This window comes from Myodes glareolus, chromosome 17 (genome assembly GCF_982192425.1).
Source record: "Myodes glareolus chromosome 17, mMyoGla1.1, whole genome shotgun sequence".
Taxonomy (NCBI): Eukaryota; Metazoa; Chordata; class Mammalia; order Rodentia; family Cricetidae; genus Myodes; species Myodes glareolus.
Genome location: NC_142042.1, coordinates 49,108,729 through 49,135,392, shown reverse-complemented (window position 1 = coordinate 49,135,392; position 26,664 = coordinate 49,108,729). Strand labels below are relative to the sequence as shown.

The following is a 26,664-nucleotide window of genomic DNA, read 5'->3' as shown; positions in this document are numbered from 1 at the left end:
AGATAATGATGCCCTTTAAGGGTCCTCAAATACCACAAGTTCTGCTCCTACCCCCAAGGTCCTGCAATCTATAACTTATTTCTCAGAATTGCTAGAGCACATTGAGCTATATATAGATGTCAAGTTCAAGGATTCTAGCCCAGGCCTGGGAAACCTTCTCTGGAGACCTGGCTGGGCAAATTGAAGCATATTTCTGCCTCTTAATACAAGGAGGTCACGATCAGCTAAAACAAGAATGATGGCAAAACCTGCTGCAAGCTGGAGTGCCCAGTGCCCAGATGTTACTTGGGACTAGGGGTGTGAGAGATGCTGTGGTAGGTAAGGAGAGAACATATGGTTCACAAAAAGCTCCAAAGGAAGCCAGGAGGAGGGACTGATGGTCAAATGAGATCTCACTCAGGAAGTGGCACACAACCTAGAAGGCTTCTCTTCCTTTCCTGGTGAATTTAAGGTTGGCAGTAAGGGGAAGACAGCTGGGGTCTGTCATAGGTTTCTCCTGTCATTTCCAGACTGTGAAATTCCTTTGAGAGGAGCAGAAAACAATGCTAAGGCCCTGGAGACCCTCCAACCTCACTAAGCTATTCCAAGCTGTCCATTTGTGCAAGAAGCACCCATGAAATGGCCACTTAGGTACAGTGTTGTGAGAAGAGTGTTGGTTTTGCCTCTTAACCACTATGGTGAGTTGGCTGAGTTATTAAGATTCTCTGAGCCTTGGTTTCTATATTTGTCAAGGAGAATATTAGCATTTGGCTTGCAGGACTGTAGTAGGGAATGGGGTTACATTTTTATGGGGTGCATCACACATACCTAGTAATTAGTGAGTACTTTTCTGGTTCATCGCCTTGGAAAAGGAGGAAAAATAAACCACTTCCTCATTGCATGTAGCCTTTCTCTACAGCCTTCTCCATCTTCATCTTCCTGAGGGCCTGGCTTGGCTCCTTTTTATAGGTTTGCGTAGCGCCTATATCTTCCTACCTCCATTTATATTTTATGACTAGAGACTTAGCCTTATGATTGCTTGATTAATCTGTCTCCTGGAGTGACTTTCAAAAAAACATGCCTTTTCAAAACTCTCCTTTTATATACCTAAATTTTTAAATTATATTTTAGTGTGTGTGAGAGAGAGTGTGTGAGTGTGTGAGTATGTGTGTGTGTGTGTAAGAGAGTGAGAGCGAGAGCGGGAGAGAAAGAGAACACATGTGGAGGTCCGAGGACAATAGGCAGGAGTTGGTTCCCAGGGATCCAGTGCAGACTGTCCGCTTTGGCAGAAAGTGCCTTTACCCACCAAACCACATCTCACTAACCCACCCCACATCTTAGCTTTCTTTATCTTTCAATTTTTTTTCCCTTAAAAGGAGTAAATTGTGTATAGGTGGATTAAATGCTTTGCAGGCAAGAAAGACTGGTAAAAGCAACTTGTTCATCACTGTCCACTTCATCTCACCTCCCTCTTTCCCTCTTCTTGCTATTTCCAGAAAGGATGCTTGAGGATGCTCTTTTCTCAGCATCAGGCTTTCCTTTAGCTTAGTCTGCAGCATTATGCTCTGTGCTTTTGCCTTCAGCTCAGCAGCCTTCTGTTCAGGAGGCTGCTTGTCACCTGAGGCAGAGCTTTTCCACATCTCTATATCTCTTTGCAACAGCATCACCAACAGATGGCCTGGGGTGTTCGTTGATTTCAGAGTTGGATACAGAATAGAAAAAGAAGGCTAAAGGAGGAGGTTCCTTGAATATGTTGATCCTTAAACTTTTTCTTTTTGTACTGCTGGAGACCAAACCCAGGGCCTTGTGCACACTACGCAGGCACTTTACCACTGACCTACAACTGTAGCCTTCCCATTTAGGAGGGACATAGATTCTCCATCTCTCTCCCTCCCTCCCTTCCTTCCTCCATCCTTCTCTCCCTCACTCCCTTTTCTCCCCCTCTTCCTTCCTTCCTTCCTTCCTTCCTTCCTTCCTTCCTTCCTTCCTTCCTTCCTTTCCTATTTCCCTTCTCCAATTCTCGCTTCAATGTTTTGAACTCACTAATGTAGCCTAGGCTGGCCTTGAACTTGTGATCCTCCTGACTAGTGGACTGCAGTGGCTGTCATCTATAACCTCTTCTGACTTCCAGCTACCAGTCATGGAGCTGGGAGTCTTGGCTCTAGACAGAGCCATGGAGGTCAGCCTGTGGGATTTTCTGTGGCCTGTGGCATCTCGGGGTGGGGAGGGGGGAGAGCCAGCCACTCTATGTTCAATAGCTGGCATGAGCTACTCTGCTCCCTCAGCAGTTCCAGCATCCAGGACAGCAGAGTCTGCTCACCCCCTACCCTCAAGAAACTGAAAAGGAAAGCCAAGGAACAAATGTGCTACACTAGCACAGGAACCGACCCTCTGGAAATTGGGACTTTCCTCTAGAGCTGCGTGGTTACTGCCCACCACCACTGACTTCAGAACCTGTACAAGGGGTCATGGGACACCCACCAGTGTCCCCTCTACCCACTTGCTGAGGTACACAGTCTTCAAGAGGTTGACCTCAGGTTTCTTCCTGGTTGCATCTGATTCACTTTCCTGTCTTTGGCCGGATAGAGGTTTCGAGGTTTGGCTGGGCCCTTTTACTCAGTTCTGTAAGCCAGAGTTCCTGACCCTGCCTGTGAAACAGCAATAGCCACAATGAAGGACATCTTACCCTCTAGCGTTCTACTTGGTCCTGTCCTCCAGCCCTACATCTTTAGTTACGTAAGACAAGACTACTCATCCCCACCCGTAGGACCCCAGTTCTGTCACCTCGCTGGGTGAGTAGCCAGGCCCCTGTGTACCAGTGTGTGCCCAGAGGTTCACACCTAAATCAGAGGTGCCTGAGCCTCACCCCGAGATTCTGGTTGTGTTGTTATAGGGCTGGACTTAGGGATCAGGATTTTGGAAACAACCCAGATGATTCTGCATTACGGCAGGATTGAGCACCTCTCTTCCAAACCTTTGTCCATTGTACTGCCAGTGACAGGAAGCCCCTGTTGTCTCAGTTTTGCTAAGCGGGTGGATATTTGTGCCCACCAGGACCTTCACTTGCTGTGGTCTATCCTGACAGACCTCTTCATAGAAGTACCTGTCTTTGGCTTTCCCTCCACTTCTAATAAGAACAGGTTTAAGGCTTTGCACATAAATTGCAGGCTCCCCCGCTGCTAGGTTTGTCCACTTTCCAGCCTAGGACAGCATCTACATACCTCAGTACCCCCACTGGACCTGCCAATTCTTTCTCCCTCCCTTGGACAGCAGGGATCAGTGGTCCAGGAGAGTCCTCCTTGCAGACCCCTGGGGCCCTTGGAAAGAGCCCAACCAGTCATTTTCCTAGGCTGGGCTGAACTTGAAGTGGTGGGTGGGGGGTAGTGGCCAGGCCTGAGGTTTGGCTGCTTTTTGCCTGTTAAACAGATATGCAGATGAATGTCTTTAGACACCAATAATACAGAAGGTTTTAGTAACAAGACTTAAATCCTGAGAAAACCTTCTCCCTGCACCTTGGAAAAACCTCAGAGTAGAAGTTCACCCAGTGGTTGCTCCTCTCCCCCTTTCTTTTGCCACCCACACCCCAAAAGCAACTTTCCCCACATGGAAAAGTCCCCACATGGACTCACACATGGCAGCATGTGCACTTCTTTTATTATTAAATATAAAAGCAGCTTCCTATTTTTTAAATAGATATTTAAATGACCTTATATAAAATAATTCACTTCCAAGTATAAAAAAACTGCAGTCTCACAGTTTGTGAGCCAATGTTCCCTCCGGGCTTTCTCAGAGGAGGGAAGGGGTTCCTATGCAGTGGAGGTTCCAGAGTTTGGGGCTCCTCTGCTCTGATGTAGCCTGGTGCCCACAAAGAGCTTCTTGCAATGGGTTGTATTTGCTCTTCCGTTTTTAATAATATATGTTTAAGGTAGAGGGGTAGGAAAATGCCTTTTTTTTCTGTGTTTTTTCCTTCTATTTTAAAATATGTATTTTCTTGCATGGAAATAGTCTATAACTAGAAGGCTAAGTAAGCCCCACAAGAAAGTCTCCAGTGTCCTTCCCCTCTGCTGTCTCAGGATGGGGTGGTGGGGCCTACAGACCACCCTCTCCCCCTTGCCTGAAAGATTACGGACCCAGTAGCCAGGGAGGGCAGGAAAGGGGGACACAGCAGCATAAAGAGACCAGGGGCAAGTGAGAGCCCTGTCACCTGTGCCCAGGTCTCAGAGCCACAGGCAAGGTCTGGCCCAGGAAACAGAGGGCAACAGAATAGTTGTAAGTAGACAACCTATTTCTTGATTGCTCTCTTGCTTGGCTAGAGATGGCAGGGTGGGGTGGGTGAGACCAGGAGGGTGTCACTGCCTACCTGGGTCAGGTTTGGAGAAAAAAGGCCAGAAGAGGGCGGGGCTGGAGCATGCAGCTCAGTCTCAGGGGCTCATGACAGGACAGCCTACTCAGCTCCAGGCTGGAGGCAACAGGGGAAGGAGGCTGGACATCAACTTTAACCATAGGGGTACTCACATATTCTCAGACCCATTTTCATTCAGAGCTCTGCCTGTGGCCTTTCTGCCTCTGCCCACCTACTTTCTCCCTTCCGCTAGTCACTTCCCTCCTGGAAATGTCAAAGTGCAAGATGCAGAAACCTGGGCAAGGAACACAGCCTAAAGACCAGCTCCGGCTGGTGACCCAGGCAGTTCTCTCACAGCGCCACCCTGGGCAGTCGAAGGCCAAGGCAGGGGAAGGTCGGGGCTTAGGGGTTCCCTCAGCGGCAGATGAGGCCAGCTCAGTGCAGGAAGCTGAGGAGAGGCCAGAGGGGGTGGGAGAACATTCGGACGGATGGTCGCTCATGGGGATGGATGGGACAGGTTGTTCAGCAGGCAGGTTCAGTATTCACAGTGCAATGCCTTCCTTCATGAGGGGTGCCTCTGCTGGGCAAAAGAACTCTGGCAGGGGCTGTGGGTAGGAGGAGGCAAGAGCTTGGTCCTCCTCTTGGCATCATGAGCCAGGTCAGACAGGTCCTGAGGCAGGGCTAGTCTCCCCTCCTTCCTGGCTATCAGCTGAGGGCACTTAGGCAAGTTGAGGGTGTAGACCCCTTTAAGCTGTCAACACAAGTAGCCAAAGGCCTCCTCTTCCCGTCTTCTGGGCTGCATGCCTTTACGGGAAATCGGGCAGATGCTGTCCCGCCCTGTGAATCTCAGGCTTTCCTCTTGGGAAACAGGTCCCTGCCTGTCCATGTTGGATTCCTTGGCAGCAGCTGGGTCTTCTGCGCACAGGCTCTTCTGCTCCTTCTTGTGTGTCCTGGTCTCCCATGGGCCATACAGGCAGGCAGGTCCCTTGCCAGGTTCTGGCTTTGAGAGGAGGGTACAGCTCCTGAGGGAAAGGGTCCTGAGCTAGCTCACTGGCCTTCCTTGAGTGCAGGGAGCCTCCAGGGCCCACAATAAATAGTGACAGTGTGGGGGGCATCCTCCAGCCCTCTCTCAGTTAGTTGAGAGTCTAAGGGTTAAGATGGAAAGACCCCCATCAAGGCTGCTTTCATCCAGTCTTGGTCTGCAGGAGCTCTGGCAGTGGCAGGCCACATTCCCAGGAAGATGGCAGGAGAGGGTGGTGATGGACAGTCCCATAATGTCTCCTTCCATAAAGAGATAGTCCTGTGTGCCCAGCTGTAGGGAACAGAAGGAAAGAAGGCTGGTCAGCAAGTGGGAGTGTGGGGAGGGTCGCTGAGGACATGGTTGGGGGAGGTGTGGCATTCCTGTGGGCTATTGGCCGACTTCAGGCAAGACTTCCTCTGGTCCTTTCCCTGGCCTTCCAGGCCACCCCAGACACCACAGAGAAACCAGGCAGCTTTGCCTGGCAGCAGTCCAAGCCTCTGGCCTGACTGGCCTCACCTCCTACCTCTCCTCCTGGGGGACCAGAGACCACAAAATGAGGGAGTGGGGCTGGAGGAAGTCTAGGTCACAAGGTAGTGGGGTTATTGCTCATGCAGATGGGAACAGGGAACATGTTCTTGAATTTTCTACTGGACCCCTCTTCAGGCAAGGTCCTCTCACTTGTCTTAGACCAATGAACTAAGGGTGATTTCTGCCAGTTCTAGCAAAGAATTTTTCATATTCACCTCCATACCATTCCTCAGAGGGGTCTGCACAGAAGATAGTTGGGCAAAGGCAAATTAATAGAAAAAGTTTGGGTTTGAGGGACAGAGACTAGGGGCAATGCTATGAAGAGGGAGGACTCAGCTTGCCTACCCTTAGTAGTCCTGCATCCTCCCAGATGGGGTGAGGGACTTGCCTCTTATCATTCATGGAAGCCAAGGCCCTGCCCTCTCCCCACCCCACCCCCATCTTTGTCCCCTCGCCCAGCATCCTCAGAACGCTCTGTTCCACAGCAGAAATCCCCTGGATTCCATCCAACAGTTTGACTTTGGACCCTGTGTGGCGCCTCCCCCCTAATGTCCATACCCCCACTGGTCAAGTCTATGATGGGTAAGGACGGAAGATGGGACCTACAGCCTCTGGCTCACAGCCCATTCCCATGCTGGAGAGGAAACAAGGGGAAACTATAAACTGGACATGAGCCACACTGGTACAGCCAGGCCACAGGCTCTGCCAGGGCCATTAGGGAAGAAGGCCTCAGAGGCCATGCCCTAGCCTGTGACCCAGCTCACAGCTCCCTGGGGTTGAGGGCCTGAGACTTCTGCAGCTCTGTGTCCCTCCCTCAGTCTCCACTTCTGTGTGTTCCACTCATCTCCTCAGAGTACTGGTTAATCTGGACATAGACACTCAGTTCCCATAGGCTCCTGGAGCCTGCATGGGGGCCAATTTAGATCTGGATCCACTGAGCAAAATCTTGAAATTCCACCACAGTGAGAAACTTGAAATCTTGGGCAGGGTTGAGAGTTAGGAGTCAGGAAAAGAACGATTGGAGTATAGAGAGCTCAGGGCAGATGGCAAGTCCGTATAGGTGGCAGGGAGGAGGAAAACTGATGGCCCTTGGTAAGGGTGGCACAACACTGAACCCCAAAGTCCCTAGCAACTTTTACTGTCTGATTCAGTTCTGAGGCGCTCTGGACCCTTCTCTCAGGTGTTCCAGTGAGCCAGCTAATTCATTGCACCCATCTCCATGATCCATACTGCCAAGTGGGGGGGGGGGGAGCAGGATTTTATATATGAGTTACTGCTTGCTTTTATCCAAATAAATTTCCTTGGTTCTGAGCATCTGTCAGATTTCCTCTGTCTGGAGAAGGGAGTCCAGATTCCTCATCCTGCACATGGGACTGTTTGCTTACATGTGGCAAGGGGTTTAACTGGAAATTTGAATGGGCCATACAACTAGTTTGACATCCAGTCAATCGGCAGTTCAGCTAAGCATTCTGCCACCTAGTTAGCTAGTCAGCTCACCAATCAAGAACTAGTCAGTTAACAGTTACCAGCTAGTTGGCCGAATAGTCAATCAGCCAACCAGATGGTAAGATGAGTTGACTAGTTAATTGGTCAGCCAGAAGGCTAGTCAGTTAGTAAAATCTGGTCAGGGTTAATTGGTGATTTAGACCTGGAACCAGTCCCAGGCAGCATTTACTGAATTTTTGACAAGGATGGAGGGGCCCTGTCTGTCCTAGAATCAAGGATGGAAAATGAAGTGCAGAAAACGTAGAAGGTAGTTCCTGCCCTCTAGGGGCTTACAATCTTCTTAGTAGTGCAAAAATGTACATACACACATAAAATATAATTTTAAAATGCATAAAAACAACATCCAAATGTGTGCAAATTGATATAGTATTTGCCATATACAAAAGAGCAGAAGAGGTAAGAGTTAAAAGAGCAACTGGAGGGATGTGGAGACGTCAGGCAGGAAAGCTTCCCAATAGGCTGGTGTGGGCTGGGTTCAGATAGGAAGAATATAGGTCACATCTTCATCAACATTATGGGCAAGGACAATAAGTGACACTCATCAGTATGTGGGGGACACAACTAAGAGTTACGAAGTGACCAAATTAGGAGTTAAAACACTTTCAGTAGGCTCAGGGCATGAGCAGAAAGCAACAAGTAGTTTTAACAAAGGTGAACATACACTACATTTTGGCTAAAAAGGTTAAGCTGTCCAAGTATGGAATGGCGAAGGTCTACTCATGGGGAAGCAAACTGGGGTTTTTAATAGTCCACAAGCTCCACATATGACAATATATGATGCAGCTGTCAAAACTAACATGATCTTAATCTGCACGAGTAGAAGAGTACTGTCCAGATCAAGGAAGGCAAGAGTCCCACTGTACTCTGAGCGGTCAGACAACATCTGGAGTACTGTGTCCAGGGCTGGGCGCCACATTTTCAGAGGGGCATACAAACAGGTGTGTCCAGGATGGTGAGGGGGTCTGAAAACCATATCATATAAGGAATGTTTGAGGGGCTTGGCCACACTAACACGGAGGATTCTTAAAGGGACATGAATGGTTGGCTTTAAATATCAGGCCTTATTAGAAGATGAGATGATTAGTTGGGGATGGGGAGAAGGGAAGGCAGCTTTGCCGGCATAAGGGAGGAATTCCTGTGTTGTGTGCAGGTGGAACAGTCTGGCATGCAGGGAACTTGCCTGGAACTGGGAGTGTGTGACAGGGAGCTGGCTGACTCCCTGCTGGGGATGTAGAGTGGGCCCTTTTAGGATGGAACACTGGACCAAATGACCTTTTAACAGCTCTGTCAAGGCTAAATCTCTATGGCACCTGATTCTAAAACAGGGAGGCAGCCATAACCTTGGCTGGGGAGCAGGACCAGATGAGGCACAGTCTGGCAAGAAGTGGATGCAGAGAAGTTCAGAGCTCAGCACCAAGCTAGGAGAACTTGTGTTTGAAGGGGCTGGCGTCCATGCAGAGGCTAATGAAAATTCCCCAGAGTGGTAAAGACCTTGTAAAAGCCTCATTAGAGGAGGAGGAATGCGCTTGCTTTGGGATTGAATGTGTCAACAGCAAGAATAGAAACATAAAGCAGAAGTAGCAGTAACTAAGTCTCCGTGGGGGAGGGGCACAGGAGTACAGGGGAGACCTGAGGCCTGGAAGGGATGGGCCTTGGTAGAATGAATGAAATGGGAGTGGGGTAGAGGAGAGGAGGTTAAATGTGTGGGAGCTGGTGGCTTCTGCAGCAGGGGAGGGTTACTGGAGATAGTTCTTTTTAAGGGATAGAGGGTAACAAAATGAGAGCCTTACCTTGGAATCCTTTCTATACTGGCAGTTCCACCCCTCGGTCCTCATCCTGGGTCAAGGGGCTGCAGGCAGAAAACAGGGCTGACATGAGACTTTGTGAGGAGCATAGGACTGAGGGAACCCCCTAGCTTATCCCAGACCCTGCACCTGCGTTCCATCAACTGCCCACATCTCTGATGATCAGGAGAGAGGCCCTTCTTTCTTGGTACCCACCCTGCTCTGCAGCTCTGGTTTATTAGGGCCAGGGAGAGAAGCCTCTCCTCCAATCTAGAGGGGAGACAGCCCCTCCCTCAGTCCCACTCCAACTTCTCACCTGCCCTCTGGTCGCCCCACAGAGAAATTCAATGTTGGAGGCTCTCGATGGCTCTGGTAACAAGAAAGAGTTGTCTCACCGAGGTGCTGGCATGCCCCCGAGCATTACTGAGAGAGAATTCCTTTAGCTACCCCAAAGCATACACAGTTAAGGGAGACTTCAGGACCTCTTGAGGATGGGTGCTCCTTCTCCTGTCCCCTCCAAGGCAGAATACCACCTATGGGCCTTCAGGTTCCCAGAACAGCCTTCCCCTCCTCTCCTTTCCCTCTTCTACCTGGTTGCTCAAATATTCTCTTTTCTGTATATTTCTTTTCTCATTCCCTCTCAATGATATTGAGGCTGGAGACCTCTTGATTTTGTTATTTATTTGTTTGCTTGTTTATTTTTGAGACAGGATCTCTGGCTGATCTAGAACTTGCTATGTAGATCAGGCTGGCCTTAAACTCACAGAGATGTGCCTGCCTCTGCCTCTGGATTATTGGGGTTAAAGGCACATGCCATCACCACACCTGGTACCCCCTGATTCTTGAAGCGACAAGAATCACCACCTTCTACCCTTTGGGTTGTCATCCCCACCTCCCAGCAACTGCAGAGCCTGTTGGAACCTGGCTGTCCTCTAACCTGCCGTATAGGCTGCCCCCTCTCCTGGGGTTCTCCTTACCCTCCATTTCCACCTGTAGAACAGGAGGCCCCCAACAGCCAGCAAGACCAGAATGATGCCCGGCACCAGCAGGTGGAAGACAAACTCAGAGTTGTTGGAGTCAGAGGATACCGCATTTGGAACCTCATGGCCTGTGTTTGTCAAAGGAATGGAGTTAAAATGGGCCACAGGCCTGACTGCCCTCTCACTTGCTGGTCCTCCTTCCAGCTCTGTGGGGCTCCTTCGATCCCTGGTACTTCTCTTGCCCTCAAGCTCTCTGAGGGGCAGCACAATTCCCCAAGAGTGGCTTCTGGGGAGCAGTGACTGAGCAAAGCGGGTGGCTGGGTTGCTGAGGTCCTGTGGACCCAGTGTCGAAATGTGGGGAGAGCCTGGCTCCTGGTGGTCTCCAGGCAACGTAGATGAACCATCTGTCTTCTCAGGAGTGTGATTCTGTGTCTGGCCAGTGGGTCTCGTAGCGTTCACCTCTGGCAATGGGGTGTCTGTTTCTGCTGGCTGCTGGTCCTCTGTTGATTTATGGAGTGGAGAAGATGCTGAGAGGTCTCTGGATCTGTCAATCTCTGCCTGGATGCTGTCCTCTACAGGCTTGGAGGGGGAAAGCTTTGCTTCCTGGGTCAAAAAACCCTCACTAGCCTCTCCAGAAGCTTCTTCTAGGACCCAGTTAGTGCCCAGTGAAGATTTAAGGATGGCTTCCACAGCAGGGATAGGGGCCTCTGCAGAAGGATGAGGCTCTGAACCCTCAGTGAGTCTGTCCCCATGGTTTGGGGTCTCTGGTGACTCGAGGCTCTGGCAGGTGCTTCTGGGTAGTCGCTGCTTGGCATTGCCTGGGTCCTCTGTGCGAAGGGGCTGCTCACTGGGCAAGAGGGAGTTGCCCTCTGTCCTCTGAGAATCATCCCAAGCCAAGCCAGCCAGAGGGGCCATGGAGGGGGCAGGGGGCTGGTGAGGGGAGGTAGAGGCCAGGTCACTGCTAGGGGTGGCTTTAGGGTACAGGCAGTTGCAATCAGGCTTGGTCACCACATCTGAAAGAACCACAGAGAAGGGGAGAGAGAAAGATGGGGAGGAGATAGTGTCACCAGCCTCTAGCACAGCTCCCCCAGAGGGGTAAGAGGGGGTAAGGCCGTGGGGCATGGGAAGAGGACCCTCTTCTTCTAACCCAGCCCTGGGGCTGGGGAGAGGGCAAGGCAGCAATAAATGATCATGACACAGAACTCAGGCAGCAGGGAGCAATATTGGACAAGGAGGTAGCAGGGTATCATGGACAAGGAACCAAAAGCAAGGTACAGACAAACAGGAGGACTTGAAGAAGACCACAGGACAGTGTACAGCTCTAGCTGACTGGCTACCAAGCCAGGGGTAAGCAGGGGTCAGGCTAGGGAACTGAGCAGTAGCTCCTGGATTAACACAAGACACTCAGAAGCCCCCGAGACACTGGTTTCATGCACAGCCAGGAGCCAGACCACCACAGCCACAGCCACAGCAGGAGAAGGCTGGCTCTGGGAAGCAGCCAAAGTTTGGGACTTTGGGATTGAAGCACTAACGCTGGACTTGAGTATTGTCCCGTCGCAGGGCCTCATCCCCTGCTTGGGGAGGGAGGCTGAATGCAGGACACATGTGGCACAGGACGCAGAGATGAGGACACGCAGGGTGCACAGGTAGGGAGAGTTTGAATGATGTTCAGACTTCAAATTCAGCCTTGTCCCTTGAGGGGACATCCAAGGCATCCTGGGGACTTCTGGAGCCAGGGTATCCTGGTGTTTTGCAGCAGGGCTCCTGGAACAAGGACCCTGACTGCCAGATGAAGCACCTGCTTTTTCCATGGACTCCCCATTTATTCAGCCAGTCTGCAGAGCCAAGGGGAGAAGCCACCATGCCTACATGGCTTTCTGAGAAAGGTCCCCTTTCCCTCTCACTACCATAACAGCCACCAGCATGAGCCTTCTTGACGCTGCCACATCAAGTAAGGCAGTGAGACAGTACATGCAGGCATAAGTCAGTGTACATGCACACACATGTCAGCAAAGACATGTGCCAAGGACCCTGCGGTACATGAAGCCACATGAGTACATAAAACACACAGAAACAGACTTAGCAGCCAGGCTGCCTCTGGGATCCCCCTGTCCCCTTATTTCACCCTACATACACCCTCCCTGTAGCTGGCCCTCCTGTGCTTACCTGGGCTGGAGCACTTAGCAAAGCTTTTGTTGCAGTTCTTGCTAAATATATTCCAGTCTTTTTCAAGGAGATTCTTTGTTTTATTAAAGACATCCTTGATTTTCTCCAGTAACTGAAGTGGAGTCTCATGGAAAGTTCGGACACAGTCCTGGAAGGAGAGCAGAGACCCCTTCATTGAGCTTGAGCATGGCCCTCCTCTCACTATTACTTCTGGCAAATTCTCTTGGGCTTTCTCACATGGATTTTCTTTTCCACTTTTGCTTCCTCCCTCTCATCTCTGAGGTTGAGAAATATGTCATTCACCCACAGATCCAGCTAACATATATTTAAATGCCATGTGTATGGTAATTTACCTGGGCATCATGCAAGGGACAAAAGAGAAGTGGTTTTCCTGGCCAAGCTGGACACTGAGTCCAGCAGATGCTAGCACTAAACACATTGTTACAAGAGAGTGTCCTGAGCCATCTGAATGTGTATAACTAAAGAGATCTAAACGAGGCCCCGGGGGAAGATTGCCAAAGGGGCAGCTAAAAGATGAGCCAGGGAAGAGAAGGAGGTGGGGTTAGGAACGATAGAAGATGCAGGAGTCCTGATGCAGGAAAGCATGGAGTGTCAAAAGATTGAGAGGAGGCTGGAGTGGTTTCAGTACTGTCATCTAGGAGGAAATTGGCAAGAGATGCAGCTGCAGAGAGTTCTGCCAAGGCCAGGGACTTGTTGACCCTGCCAGGAACTTGTAATTTTTATCCACAGAGCCAATAGGAAACTGAAAAATTGCTCAGGAGGTGGACCGTGGTATAAGACCTGAATTTTAGAAAAATCGTCTTGGTATGGTGTAGAGAACAGATCTGAGGAGGCCAGAGGAAATGAGCTCCTTGGCTGGTGCACGTTTTGGAGAAAGTGCCAAGGATGCCCTGCTCTGCCTGCTGAGCGGTTTTTCTCTTCTGCAGTGGGTCCAGGTGCTCACACCCACTGCAGTTCTGAGAAGCCACACCCTCCTGGAATCATCCCACCTTACCAGCTGCTCCTTCAGGTTCTGTGCCAGACTGTGCCTTCTAAATACTGCAGTGCCTCGGGGTTCTGCTCTGGGCTCACCTCCTCTTCCACAGCAGGTTGTGCTATGTGCGGTTACAGTGTTGTCTACAGCTTATTTCCAGAATGCCAAGTTCTCCCTTAAACTTTCTGAGCTATTCAGCGAAGAACAGTAAGTTTTCCAAGGCTACTATAAAGTCCTTGATTACATCACTATATCTCCCCAGCCTGCCCATAGCAGGCTTATAACAAACAGTTACTAGACAAATGAATGGAAAGACCTGGGCTCAGCTTCATCACTCAGCGACTAGGAACTGCTTTGCTTGGATTCATCTTCTTGTCTGTGATGTCAGGACAACAATACCCAAGCCTCTCCCAGGAGCTGCTAAGGCAGGCCAGCTGGCTCTTTCTGGCATGTGTCTTTATAAAGCTCTTTGCCTCAAACTTGACCTTATGTGTTGTAAAAGAAACCAGACATCTTCACCTGGAACCCTGACACCCAATGTTTCTCACAATGGAGGTGCCTGCTGGGTCAGGAGCTTGGAATCCTTTTTTGAGAGGCGAGACTGGACCTTGGCTCCTTGAGCTTACGTTTTGCCTCCTCCCTCAGCATGCACTGCGTGAATAGTCACTGAGCCATGGGAGTCTGAAGACCTTCTAGCTCAACCAATGGTGGGGCAGCTTCAAAAATGTAGTTTCCCAGGCCCATGGGCCCAAGGAAGTAGAGTCTCTAAGGGTGTATGCTGAGACTCTGCCTTTTAAACAAGCTCTCCAGGTGATCTGCTGGCACTTTAATGTTGGGGAAGCATAGGTTTAATGCTGGTAGGAAAGAACCGCCCCTTCCTCAACCAAACAGTCAGTCCAGATAATCTGGTTTTCGGTTCCCTTTGGGGGCAAGTTCTTCCACCAGGTGGTCTCTATTTCCTCTTTCTTTTCTCCCTGATCTGCTTCCAACAGCAGTTTCCATGTTGCCACATCAAATGGACCAGTGGATGCTCAGCCTCATTTGATAAAGCGCTGGGTCCTTCCATCTGGAAGCCCTGAGGTGCTGCCCTCCTGTTTCCCTCCTACTTGAGGCTACACTTCATTCAGGGTCCTGGACCTCTTCTCAGTTGTACAGTTCTGTGGCCCCACAAACCGCTTCTGTGTACCCAGCAGTCACAATCACGACCGCCTCCTGCAGCTGTCTGATGCACCCCACACTAAACCGAGCCACTCTGCCTGTGGTCATCCTTATTCTGACATCAGTGAGATCTCCAGGGGCTCAAGATGAATGCATGCTGACTAACTCTTCCCCTTCGATCCCCATCTGCCCGGGGGAAGCACATCCACTCACCTTCAGTTTTCCTGCACCACCAACACTAGCATGGTTGAGCTTCCCACTGGTCTCCAGATCTCCATTCTTGTTCTCTATAGCCTACTCTCCAGACCATCACCAGAACAGTCTCACATCATAAGTGACGTTGCGTCATTCACTAGTTTATGGTGGCTTCTTTCAGATTTAAGACAAAAAGTCCCCTGTCTTTGAGACCTGACTTCCCTCTGTCCCCTCTGCATCCCATGCCTGGGCCCTGCTGAGTCCTTTGGGTCCCTGAACGCAAACCTTTCTGGTCACTCTTGGGCTTCAGCATAGTACTGCTCGCTCGGGACTGTTCCTCCATCTGGGCCCTTACTGCTCTTACTTGTGCTGGAGCTCCAGCTAAAGTTGTCTGCATCCTCATTAAGCTAGCATTCCCTGTTGCCCTCCGTGTCCTCTCAGCCATTACTCAGGCCTCTGCTCCCCTGCTCTACACCCATTCCCTCCCCTCTGTCTTCACAACTGGGGGGGGGGATTCGCATTCTTTGATCATGGCTATTTCCTGTTGTCCAGAACAGCACTTTAGACATAATGGTCTCTCAGTAATTGACCATTTATCTACATGGATGAACAGTCCTTCTGGTTATATTCACAGATGCCATCATTTAAGAGCTGCCTTCCTCACTTGACCCTAAGCTCTATAAGGGTGGGGACTGGGGATTTCCTGCTCCAAGGGTATCAACAAGGTCCAGCACTGTGCCTCCTGTCCAATGAGTACTTGGTGAAGGTGGATGGAGCAAAGAAATGGATGGGTGAGTTAGTGAGTGAGTGAGGCTCAGGCAAGGCAAGCATATGGGGCTGGGGGAGACCGCCACGCCTCCCTCAGCTCCTTCCCGGGTGCTCTAGCCCCAGAACCACCCTACCTTGTTCTCCTCTTTGTAATCGGTGGTGAAGCAGTTCTTCAGTCTCAGAGAGAGTTCCTGGAGCCTCTCGGTGGCATTGGCATTGGGAGTGTTGTCTTTAAAGCGCATGTTCTCCTCAATTATGTCTTTCACCAGAAAAAATGCCTTCTTAAGGTAGCAAACGGTATCATTCTGGAGTACAGGAGACAGGACTTAGGGCCTGACTGAGGTGGCCCGGGAATCCAGGCTTTCTATGGGAGGACTGCCACCCTAGGCACATGGAGGACTGCAGCCCGCCATCCTGTGCCTGTTGGGGTGGGGGGAGCACACCACCCTGGTGCTGAGCATGATCCCCGTGACTTGTCTTTTATTTTTTTCTTTGAATCAACCATAACTGAGAGTTGAGCTAGAGTGAAGGGTAGGTGGGGTCTGATTAGAGAGCTTTGGATTTCCAAAATGAGGCTTTTTTCAGGATGAACACACACAGGAAGGGCGAGTTTCAGCCTCTGTCCCTCAGCTTTTCCTGACTTCTTTCATCTTACTTTCACGGAAGTCCTCAGCCATAGAGCCCCTTCAGACCCTCCAGAATAGAGAGATACTGGGGACTGCCTTTTTCCTCCATGGATGCAGTAGTTGGTTCTCTAGTGCCCACCAGTAAATATGTGTCATGGTTCAAGTGAAGGAGTAAGAGAATGGATGAGTGAAACCCTGGGGCTATGCAGGCCATGACGTTTTCACAGAGGTGCATGGGTCTAGTGCGTGAGAGCGCAGAGATGGAAGCAATTCTGGACAGACTGGTTGTTCTTCTTGAGGTACACAGATCTCCAGAAAGGTGTGGCACAGGGGACAGTGAAGGACATGGAAAGGTAAGACAGACATCACAAAGAACTGATGTAAACGCTGGGAAGTAGAAGGAAGCAGAGAAGGGAAATGAGAATATGGTGGGGTAGGTGCTGGAGATTTGGAATTAGACTGCCTATGCTTTCTCTTGGAGCCATGGGGTGGGGTTCCTAACAGGTAAGGAGAAAATGAAGGCTTTGGGGTTTCAGAGAGCTCCCCCTAGTGATAAGATGAAGAGTGCCCTAGAATCAGGGAAGTTGGTTAGGAAGCCTCCAAAGGATGGATGGGGAGGATGGAGAGACTGCATCCTAAGGTGCAGAGGCAGTTTTAGCAGTACTTGATGGCTGGTTGGTTAGGTGTGGGGTAGAAAGCCAGGTTAGACTGCCTTCCTCACTCTGGCTAGTGGATGGAGGAGATACAATCTTCCTTTAAAAAAAAAAAAACAAGCAAGCAAACATGCTATAACATCCCTGGCTTCAAATTAGGCCTCTATCACTTAACTAGCTATGCTCCTAAATCTCTGTGTGGGTAATAAATATTTGTGGACCTCAGAGTGGTAATGTTAGGGTTAACTGGGAAATGTGCCTAACATTTGGCGAGTGCTTAATAGGTGTCAGGTCAAAGGAAGGAAACAGCAAAGACTTAAACTCCGGACCCTGCCCACTGGTAGTTGATGCTTGAGGGCCCAAGACGCCTCACATTCTCATCCTGCCCTGCTCTAGGCTTTCTGCTGCATTCATGCTGTTCCATGCGACCACCCTGGGGGCAGGTAGTGAGCACTCACTAAACACCTGGGCCTTGCAACAGTTACTACTCACCTCGAACTGTTCCTGGTCTACAAAGTCAAAGGTAATCTGGCATGAGGTTTCCATTTGGCTGTCAATCTGTGAGACAGAATAGATCAATGATTACATGGAACCTATAAGCCAACTTAGCTTCAGAATGGAACCCTGGTTCTTGGGTGAATGAAGTTTTAATTTCCTCTACCTCCCTAAAACAATGCTGGAATGACAGAGCCACAGCTAGGAGGAAAGCCGTAGCTTCCAAATGTCCAGGGGGGATTAAAACAAAACAAACAAAACAAACAAAAGCCCTATGCTTTGATCTATAACACATCCAGTCTGTTATAAAGAGGAATTATCTTTAGGAAAACATAAGATGTAATCTTTTTGGGAAGCAGTTAGCACCCTATCATGAAAAGAATTCGAGCAGGGGGTAGCCAAGCTCTGGGGAGTCTGGGTCTCTAGCCCCAGCCTTTCCGTGGAGCAAGTTCTTAACCTGGGAGAACACCATGCCACTCATGTACCTTGGCTTGCTATGGAAGCTGCATTAAAAAAAAAAAGTGGTGTTGAGGAGGGAGGTTGGGAGGCTCAGCTCCAGGACCCAAATTCAGAGCTCTGAGTTGGCCTTACCCGTTGGTACCCCACCCTGTTGATAAATTCTTTACTGAGAGGGACATAAGCCATGACAGCAACTGGACCCTGACTGGGGATGGCATTTAGAATTGTTGATGATTCTGTTGACCCTATTAGAAACAGATCTGAGTTCCTTCGTGGCCTAGATGAGCAGAGCACCCCAACCTCAGGGTAAGGGTCAGGGAAGTGAAGGTAGAAGGCTGAGAGTTTGGCTGGAGCCTCCCATCTAAATTTGGGTGGGGCCCTAGTGCCAGGCTGTCAGAGGATCTGGCTATCCAGGAGCTGGATAAACCATCTGGACCCAGGAGGCAGACCAGGCTGGCTTCCCAAAGGAGGCATTCTCTGAGTCAGCGCAGGGTCACGGAGTCTTTTAAAGTCCATAGTGGACATTCCTGGGCTACCATTAACTCAGGCAACCAATTAGAAGCCCGCCCTACCCATTGCCTATAGGGGACCCAGATAAGGCTTCAGAGTCGAGGGGAAAACCTAAGGTCCCCCCCCCCACCCTGAGAAGATCAGTGACAGAAGTATCAGGACAGCCATGATCCAGGCAGCTCTGCTTCCTGCAAGCCCTCTCTTTGACTGTGCCTTTGGGCTGCTACCTCAGTTTCCTCAGTGAGGAGGAGGGGTGGTCTCATACTCACCAGTTGCTGCAGGACCTGCAGGTGCCCATTCCCAATCATGTGGCTACAGTGTTCCGACACCTCCTTGGCAATGCTCCTGCTCACCAGGAGACAGACCAGCAGCAGCCGGGGGCCCAGCCATGTCTATGACAGAAGGGAATCATGTCTCTCCAGTGCTTCCTCTCCCCAGCTACCCCCATGGCCCACTAAGGACAGAAAACAAAGCCCTATTCCCCTAATGCCTCACACCCCAGGATGTAGCACTCTCCAAATTAGATTTCTCATCAGTCAGGGTGCCACTTTGCTCTTTCTTTGATAATAAACCAAATGCCATCTTTTCCAAGATTAAACCAGGCCAACCCAACAACACAGCTTTGGGAGGTGTTGAGACAGGGTTTGTCTGTGTAACCTTGGCTGTCCAGGTAACTGACCCAAGCTAGTTGCCACTCAGGCTACCAGCTCATGGTGTATATGGTGTGGAGGACACGACCTGGACATGGAGATGTACAAGTCTGTAGACCAGGCTGGCCTTGCACTCACAGAGATCCACCTGCCTCTGCATCCCAAGTGCTGGGATGAAGGCATATGCCACCATCCAGCTAACAGAACTTAAAAAAATTAAAAAGATTTATTTAGTCCTGTTCTGTGTTTATGAATGTTTTACCCGCATGCACGTATGCCTACCTTATGCATGCTTCTTGAAACTCCCTGGACCTGAAGATTGTATAGATTGTATAGAAGATTGTAAGCCAGCACCATGTGTGTTCTGGGAGTTAACTTGGGTCCAGTGAAAGATCAACAAGTGTTCTTAGATGCTGAGCTATCTCTCTAGCCCACAGAGAACTTCTAATGATGTTAGTGGTGTGCCAATCTGTGTAAGTTCTCGTGGATGGGAAACTCCTCAAGGGTAGAGTTTCCTGTCCTTTCAACTTTAACGCTGAGGCAAATCCTTTGTAAGCTGGCTTCAAGTTTGTGGTCAGACAGTAGCTCTCAGACCACAAGCATCCTGCCTTTCTTCCTACCTGGTTCCACAGGTCTGGCGCTATGGGGGGAACTCTGGGACCAAATTCCATTTCACTGGGAACTCAACCTAAGTGGGAGACCTCCTGGAGCTTTGGACTTGCATTTCGAGGAGAGTACAACTGACTAATCAAAGACAATGGTGTGTTTCACCGCTGACATCTGCCTATCTGAGACCCATCAGACACTTCATCTAGTCAGCAGACTCTTGCCACAGCAAGGAAATTCTCCCCTTTTTTTATCAGCACCCACCTGGCCCAGCAGCTGCTCATTTCTAGAGAAACAGGTCTGGCTCCTCATACCTGACTTGGTCCTTTCTTTCTCCTTTCTTCCTTCCTCCTCCCCAAGATCCTTTCATCACTACAGCTCAATGGGGCATCCCAGGGATTCCATCCTGAGGCAGAGGGGCTCTTGGGCTTCCTTTCCCTGGTCTGAGACTGCCTCCAAGGAGCTCCTGAACATTCTGGCAGCTGATGTCCCCCAATTCAGGGAAATGCTGGCAGGGTGGAGTGATGACTGGCACCCTCCTAGATCTGGGCTCTGCCCCAATAGTCCAGATGATGAGACAAATGCTGCAAATAGGAGCACATTGAAAAAACCCTGGGAGGCTGTGAAACAGTCCACAACAACGCTGTTTACATCTAAAAGTCCACAGCCTTGCCAGTGTGTACCAGGGGGAAAGGCAGCATTGGCTGGCAGTGATGAGGGAAGAGGGACTTCAGTGAGGTTTTAAAGGGTGGCAGACAGAGGTGGGGATCAAGAGAAGAGGCACAGGGTTGCCCAATGCCATTAAGCACAGGGTCTGTTAGGGTCCTGGCCTGACCTCAGAGGCAGAGTGTAGAAGAAGGTTCAGACAGCCATGGGGTGATACTGTGCTGGGCACTGTTGGGCAATCGAAAGTTAGCTCTGAGTGGCATCCCAGACCTTCAGAATGTCACACTTAGGACCTGGTAAAGGAAATGACTGTACAGAAGGTAACTGACCCAAGCTAGTTGCCACTCAGCCTACCAGCTCATGGTGTATGTGGTGTATGTAGGACCTGGGCATGGGGATGTTGAAGAAGACCTCAGTCCTGGCACTTCAAGTTATTGGTGTTTGAAGATAGCAAGGTGAAGAAGATATTACCCCAGGGATACCTGGCTTTTGGTGACATATCAAGAATGCACAGGAATAATGCACAGCTACCATTTGAGAGACTAACTTCAAAGATGACCAAAGGGGGCCCCATCCTAGATCTGTAACCCTTGTGCTACCATAGACAAGGATACAGATGGGCACCCAGGGGTTAATACTCTAGCTTACATCTGGCTGGACAGGCTCTTCCTGGCTTGCTTCTTCCTCCCACCCACTGCTTCAGCCTCTCACTATGGGAGCAGCCCTGGAAAGAAACTGCTGCAGTCTCAGAATGCTTCAAGACATCACGTTCCATTTCCCAATCAGTAAGGTCTCGGAGAAACCTAGCATGACTGGCCCCTCTGACTGATCTGGTCTAAGTGGCCTTCTTTCCCCTTATTTCCCCATGGTGCCTCTTCTTTTTGCTTGTTGTTTCTGTTCCTTCTCTTCTTCTCCTCCCAACCCCATCTCCTACCTCTCAGCTGGCCCTCTCTCCCAGAGGATCTCCTCTTCTCTCTCAAACACCTGCAACTCTCTCCTGACCTCGAGGCTTTCCCTCTCATTCTCTTCAGAAGCGAGCCCACTTGCTGTTCACTGAAAGTGCCACCCTGCACTCCCTAGGAGCCAGAGCATTATCTGCTGCCACTTTTGGGAGAAATTTCTAGCAGCCCACCAGCAGCTCTGCAGCTGGGAACTCTCATCCCACTCTCCTCAGCCAGCAGCTGAGCCCAGAATAGCTCCATCCCACTGAACCAAATTCGCCAAGAAAAAAAGGTTTAGGGTTAGCTTCAGGCCATCCCTGGAGTTCCATTTTCCTCAAATAGTCACCTAAGTCCCTAACAGCTCCTGCCCGTAGTCTGGAGCAAGGAGCAGCATGCCCATCTCTTTACTTCTGACAACAAGTTGCTCAGCACAGGTCCTGACATTCTAAAGCTGAGTAGCCCTAAATTTTCCCTACCCAGAAGGCCCACTCCCAACTAGGGCCTAGAAACATGTGCAACAGCCAAAGGAAGATGCCGACTGGAGATGATGCCACACACGGGTCTGTCACTCAGTACCTGGAGACCGGTTGATCATCCTGGCAGATCCTGGGCCTGTGCCGATTGCTGCGAACCTCTCTCTCCTGCCTGTGGGTGGCTCAATTTTTTCCTCCGTTCAATGGGGTGAACAGCCTTCCCTTTATCCCTAAAAGTGCTATAGCCCCAGAGCAGCTGCTGAACTACTGCGGGCCTCAGCCCTAGCGCAGAAGCGGTTAGGAAGCCGGAGCCTAGGGCCGAGATGCCTGAGCTGCGGGCGTTGAAGGGGCTGTACGCTCGTGGGGCCACGCCGAGCCGCCTGCTGCTGCAGAGCTCCCTCCCTAGCCCTGCCCGGGCCCCGCACAGCGGGTGCAGCTTACCGATGAAGGGCAGCGCCCCGCGGCGCCCCGCGCGGTCATACGGGCAGCTGGGTCCCGGCCCGGCGTCTTGGCCGCCCTAGTTCGCTCACTCCGTCGCTTGCTGCAGGCTAGAGAGGCTGCGCCCCGGCCGAGGGCCACGCCGCTGTCCCGGGATGCAGAAAACGGCAGCCACACGGAGAGCACCGAGGCAAACTTTCACTTTCCTCTGGCCGAGCTTCGCTGGCCAGCCCTCGGCACAGCCTTTTAAGCGGGAGGGCTGACGGGGCATGTGGTTTATGGGAAATCACCCTGGCCCTCCGCCAGACACACACACACACAAACACACACAAACACACACGCTCACACTCACAGGCACTGACACATACACCCCGGAGGCCCACTGAGCTGCCGCCTCCCTTCCCCCAAGCGTGCCGCCTGGTCGTCCCCGCTAGCTAGCTTTCTTCCCAGTCTCTGTGGCTGTGCTAGCTCCGCAGCCTTCAGCAAAGTAACCAGGGCTCCACCGCCCTCCCCCTCCCTTCTCTGGATAAGACACAGCCTTTCCTTCTGTGCTCACCACTCTTGTCAATCTCTTGTGATTGCCTTCTTTCTAATGTTGTCCCCTAGGGACTTTCCCTCCAGACCCGAAAATCCTCAAATCGGAACAGAAAATGGACAGGGTGCATTGAGAAGGACCTGAACGGGGATGGACCAACCATGGAAAACCGGGGCCTCTCTGCTGCAGTTTGGTTCAACACCTTCATGGAGCCCAGGTTGGCAGGTTGGCTTGCTCCTTCCTATGCACCCATCAAGAAATCTACTAAACCTCCTGCCCCCTGGTTGTGGGGAGAAGTGGGAAGCAGGGAACAGCCTGGCAATCCAGCTACCTGGCCAGGAGAGGAGGGCCCTAGTCCTGTGACACCTAGCAGGGTGGTGCTATACTCTGTGCCAGAAGGTTCTTCAGATGCTTGACCCATGAATGATGCAAGAACTGGCTGGTACCCTGCTCCTGGGATGCCAAACCCAGCTGTGGTGGAAAGGCTAGTTAGTGTACCTGGGCTCCAGAGTTCCCTCAAAGCTTTTGGGCATGCATTATGGAGACAATTAATCACATTTTGTCTGTACATGATAATGAATCTAAATGAATCAAGAGGAGCCTATAAATTATACTGCCAACATCAAAATCTCTTTCCTTCTATTCAGTATGACTCAGTGTGTTTCAATCCCTCCATATCTACCCCATCTCTGATGAGTGGCCTGGTCTCAAAGAGGCACCTTTTGTCACTTGGCCTACATATTCCTCTAGCTTCGAGCAATGATTTTATTCTCACATACCTTTGCTCAGGCTGGTTCCACTGACATGCAGGCTTCTTTCCTCCATCAATCTTAAGGTGAATGCCTCATCTTTTAAGGTTATAATAACATCTCATTTTCCTCCAGCAAAGCTTTCTGGGATGCCCCTGGCTGATGGATAGTTCTTTTTTCCTGTGTTCCCACTGGACTTAACCCATTCATTCCCCATAAGTTGGCATTCATTCATTCATTCTCTACGTTACAGTGGTTCTCAACCTGTGGGTCACCAGTCCCTTGGGGGGATCAGGTCACATCAGATATCTTGCATATCAGATATCTACATTATGATTCATAACAATAGCATATTATATTATGAAGTATCAATGGAGTAGTTTTATAGATTGGGGTCACACAACATGAGGAACTGTGTTTTAAAGAAGGTTGAGAAGCATTACAGTATTTCAGGTGATACTGGTGGTTACATTTATCTTGCACCCCGAGATGGAGACTTCCTCTAGGTGGCACTCCATTTCACTTACCTCTGAGCTGACAGTCTTAGCACATTAATAGGAATTCAGTTAACTGTGCAGATGGAATGAAGGAGTAAGTCATTTGACAAATGTTCACTGCTACTGCAAAACAGGCCACATGCTGGACCCTGGAGTTGTAGCAATGAACGTGATGATATAGTCCCTACTCCTTCTCATGGGTTTGTGAGCCACTGGAAGCTGAGGGGCTGAGGTAGTGACTGGTACTCAACCTCCTGGAGGAATGCAGCAGCAGCATTCAGCCATAGGAGATATGGTCAAGGATTGAGGGAACGTTCTTTTAAGAGGTCTTAATAATAACCAAAGAATAATAAAGATTTAACCTCAGTTCTTCAGATTGACGAGAAGCTAGAGGAAGTCGTGTAAGCATGAGAAGCCTGCAGAGCGGCTGAGAAGAGGGTTGGTTTCTACTGCTTACATCCTCCCTTGTAAACTAGGTTCTGCCCCAGGCTCATGAAGCCTGGAGTTAGAGCTAAGCTGATTCTGGAAGAGTGTGTGCCTCTTCTTCATCAGCATAAGGACAAGCTTAGTCATCCACCATGTTAGTACAAGGTGTGGAATCCCCCTCCCTACTCTTCCAAAACCCTTCACATAGTAGGGTTTGAACCTGACCCCACCACTTAAAATCTATTTGCCCTTGACATCTCTGCCCAGTCCTTGGCTGTGTGGCTATAGATACACATTTTTTGGCCTCAATACCTATAAAATGGAGCCATTGATTTCCCTTTCATCGAGGTGTGAACTGAAAGAGATTATGTGTGTGTGTGTGTGTGTGTGCGTGTGCACATGTGTACATTTGTGTGAAAGTCAGAGGACAGCTAGTGGAAGTTGGGTCTCTCTTTCTACCATACAGGTCCCAGGGACTGAATTATGGTCATTAGGCTTGGCAGCAGACATCTTTAACCACCAACCATCTCACCAGCTTCCATTTTATTATTATTTTTTATTCTCTAACAATGACACAAAAGTGGTGTTGTGGACTTGGAAATCTCAATACAGAATTGTCTCCCAACTCTACACTCACCTTCTGTGTAACTTTAGGCAAATCTCATCTCCTTTCTGTTCTTTGCTCGTTTGCTCAAAGACAATGCTAAGATCTCTGTTCCTGTGGACTTGTCGAGGGAAGAGCTGTACTTCCACAGGAGGACCTGTGATCACCTTATTGTCTTGCTTTAAAATAAGATGTTGTGCTCCTGGTGGACAGACAAGCTTTGCCTCCATGCACAAGCAAGTCAAGTGTAGAAAGAGCTAACGATGTGTTTGAAGTGGCTGCTCCAAGTGGTCTTTTCTTACCACCCAAAGAGACTGATTCTAGTACCTTCTCCTCTGCCTGTTTGCTTGGAGTCTTGCCTAGGTTTCAGGGTCGAACCCTTAGGAGTCTGCCCTGTGGGTCCAGATGGACCAGCAGAAGCCCACACATGCAAGGGAAGTGATGGAATCGCAGAATTGAAATCCTTTTTAGATGAGGAAATGGAGACCCAGACAAGCTAAGCTGCCTCTTCCAGAGTCACACAAGAATTACTGTAGTCTGGGATGGGGCCGCTGGGGATAGAGTCTGGGATGATCTGATCATCTGCACTCTTTCTTGCTGACTCCTGGGGCAGTCATGTCCGGAGCCAGGTCCTCGGGGAGGGACAGAGGAATTTGGCACTGTCTGAAATTTGGGATTCTGTGATTTCCAAAATGCAGCATCACCAGGGAGGCAGCACTCAGATGACTCTGGGGGAGGGCAGAGGGAATTTGGGAGAGACCCTCCTTGCTAGAGAAATGAGTCAAGGAAAGGGAGGGTGAATGAAAAGAGAGATGGAGATGGATGGCAGGAAGTGGGAGGAAACCTCGTTTGTAGATGGTTCTAAACTATTTGTCAGGCAGCTTCCTCTGGAAATCTTCCTAGCGAGTTGACTTCTGTCATAGAGGGTATTTCCCACCCACCCCCAATCTCTGCATCTCTCTTCTTTCTCCTCTTTTCTACAAAAATGTGTACATGAAAGTGGACCAGAATAGGTATTAGAGCCTAGGGTTATGCAATGCTGTTTTGTGTCTCAGTGTTCTTGACAAAGTACTACATGAAGGTCAGAGTGTGCTAGGCACCCCCCCTCCCCCCACACACACCAGTTTAACCGGGTTAGGAAAGTGGAGGGTCCCACATGGACTATTGTGCTACCAGCTGCCCTTTAAATGGCATCTCCTATTTTCATAGGAGAAGTTAGCAGGAAGGGTGGCAGAGCAGCCATAATGGAGGGATCCTTGGGACCAAGTTTCTCCATCACTTAAATGGGAATGGCAGCTTCCAACTTTCTGGTGCTTAGGGCCACAGTGTAGACTTTGGAATTGAAAGTTGCCAAGAGCCAGTAGTTAATATTTGGGGAGGCTACCAATATTTGCCTAGCCCACCTCTCCCCACTGGGAAGAAACCAACTGTCCTTTGTCCCTATCACTACTGGAACGGTGAAAGTCATGCTGGCTTCCAGGCTCATGCGGCAGGAGACTTGCCAGCCTCTGCTAAAAGGCCTGCCTTCTCAGCAGCCCAGCTGTTTCTCCAGGCTCCAGGTTCCTACCCCTGCCTGGCTTTGTCTCCAGAACTCCTTAGAGCTGGTGACTCTAACCCAAAAATTAAGACACAGTTTAATCACAGTTCAATTTTGGCGTATCCAGTGCCCCCCTCATAGCTTAAAGTCAAAAACTCCAACAGTGGAACCTTCTCGAAAGTTTCTAACCTTTTTTGGAAAAAGAGAATCATCAAGAGGAAGGCATGTTTTGTGGTGTCTAGGCCATGCACTGAACTTGCTTCATACCTTTGGCCTTGTGTGGCTTCGGAGCAAATGAAGCGGAGAATTACCTGGAATGAGGACATAAGGAGCTTGTCTGCTAATGCAATAAACACTGAGTGCCGGCTGAGAGCTGGC

The 26,664-nt window shown here is 50.0% G+C and overlaps 1 protein-coding gene and 1 long non-coding RNA gene across 8 annotated transcripts in view; one reads left to right on the top strand and one right to left on the bottom strand.

Moving 5' to 3' along the window:
* Positions 1 to 26,664, top strand: part of LOC125406464 (uncharacterized) — a 120,367-nt gene that overhangs the window by 47,043 nt on the left and 46,660 nt on the right. For 3 of the 4 annotated variants that reach the window (XR_014997637.2, XR_014997638.2, XR_015735338.1), the window contains exon 2: positions 22,545 to 22,698. This is a non-coding gene — a long non-coding RNA (uncharacterized LOC125406464). The remainder of the gene's footprint in view (positions 1 to 22,544; positions 22,699 to 26,664) is intronic. The other variant, XR_014997639.2, reaches the window with a different exon arrangement.
* Csf1 (colony stimulating factor 1) lies at positions 3,617 to 22,393 on the bottom strand. Of its 4 annotated transcripts, none has more exons than XM_048443458.3 (9): positions 21,942 to 22,392; positions 18,434 to 18,556; positions 17,193 to 17,258; positions 15,556 to 15,726; positions 12,307 to 12,454; positions 10,138 to 10,268; positions 9,477 to 9,529; positions 9,167 to 9,225; positions 3,617 to 5,633 (listed from the first exon to the last, which is right to left on the bottom strand). In XM_048443458.3, exons 1-8 carry the CDS (start codon positions 21,978 to 21,980, stop codon positions 9,180 to 9,182), a joined length of 777 nt encoding a protein of 258 aa, XP_048299415.3. In that variant the 5' UTR covers positions 21,981 to 22,392; the 3' UTR covers positions 3,617 to 5,633; positions 9,167 to 9,179. The 4 variants fall into 4 exon arrangements, with proteins under 4 accessions (XP_048299415.3, XP_048299413.3, XP_085533973.2 ...); XM_048443456.3 differs by having other exon boundaries at positions 10,138 to 11,153; positions 21,942 to 22,389; XM_048443457.3 differs by lacking the exon at positions 3,617 to 5,633 and adding an exon at positions 8,097 to 8,338 and having other exon boundaries at positions 10,138 to 11,153; positions 21,942 to 22,390.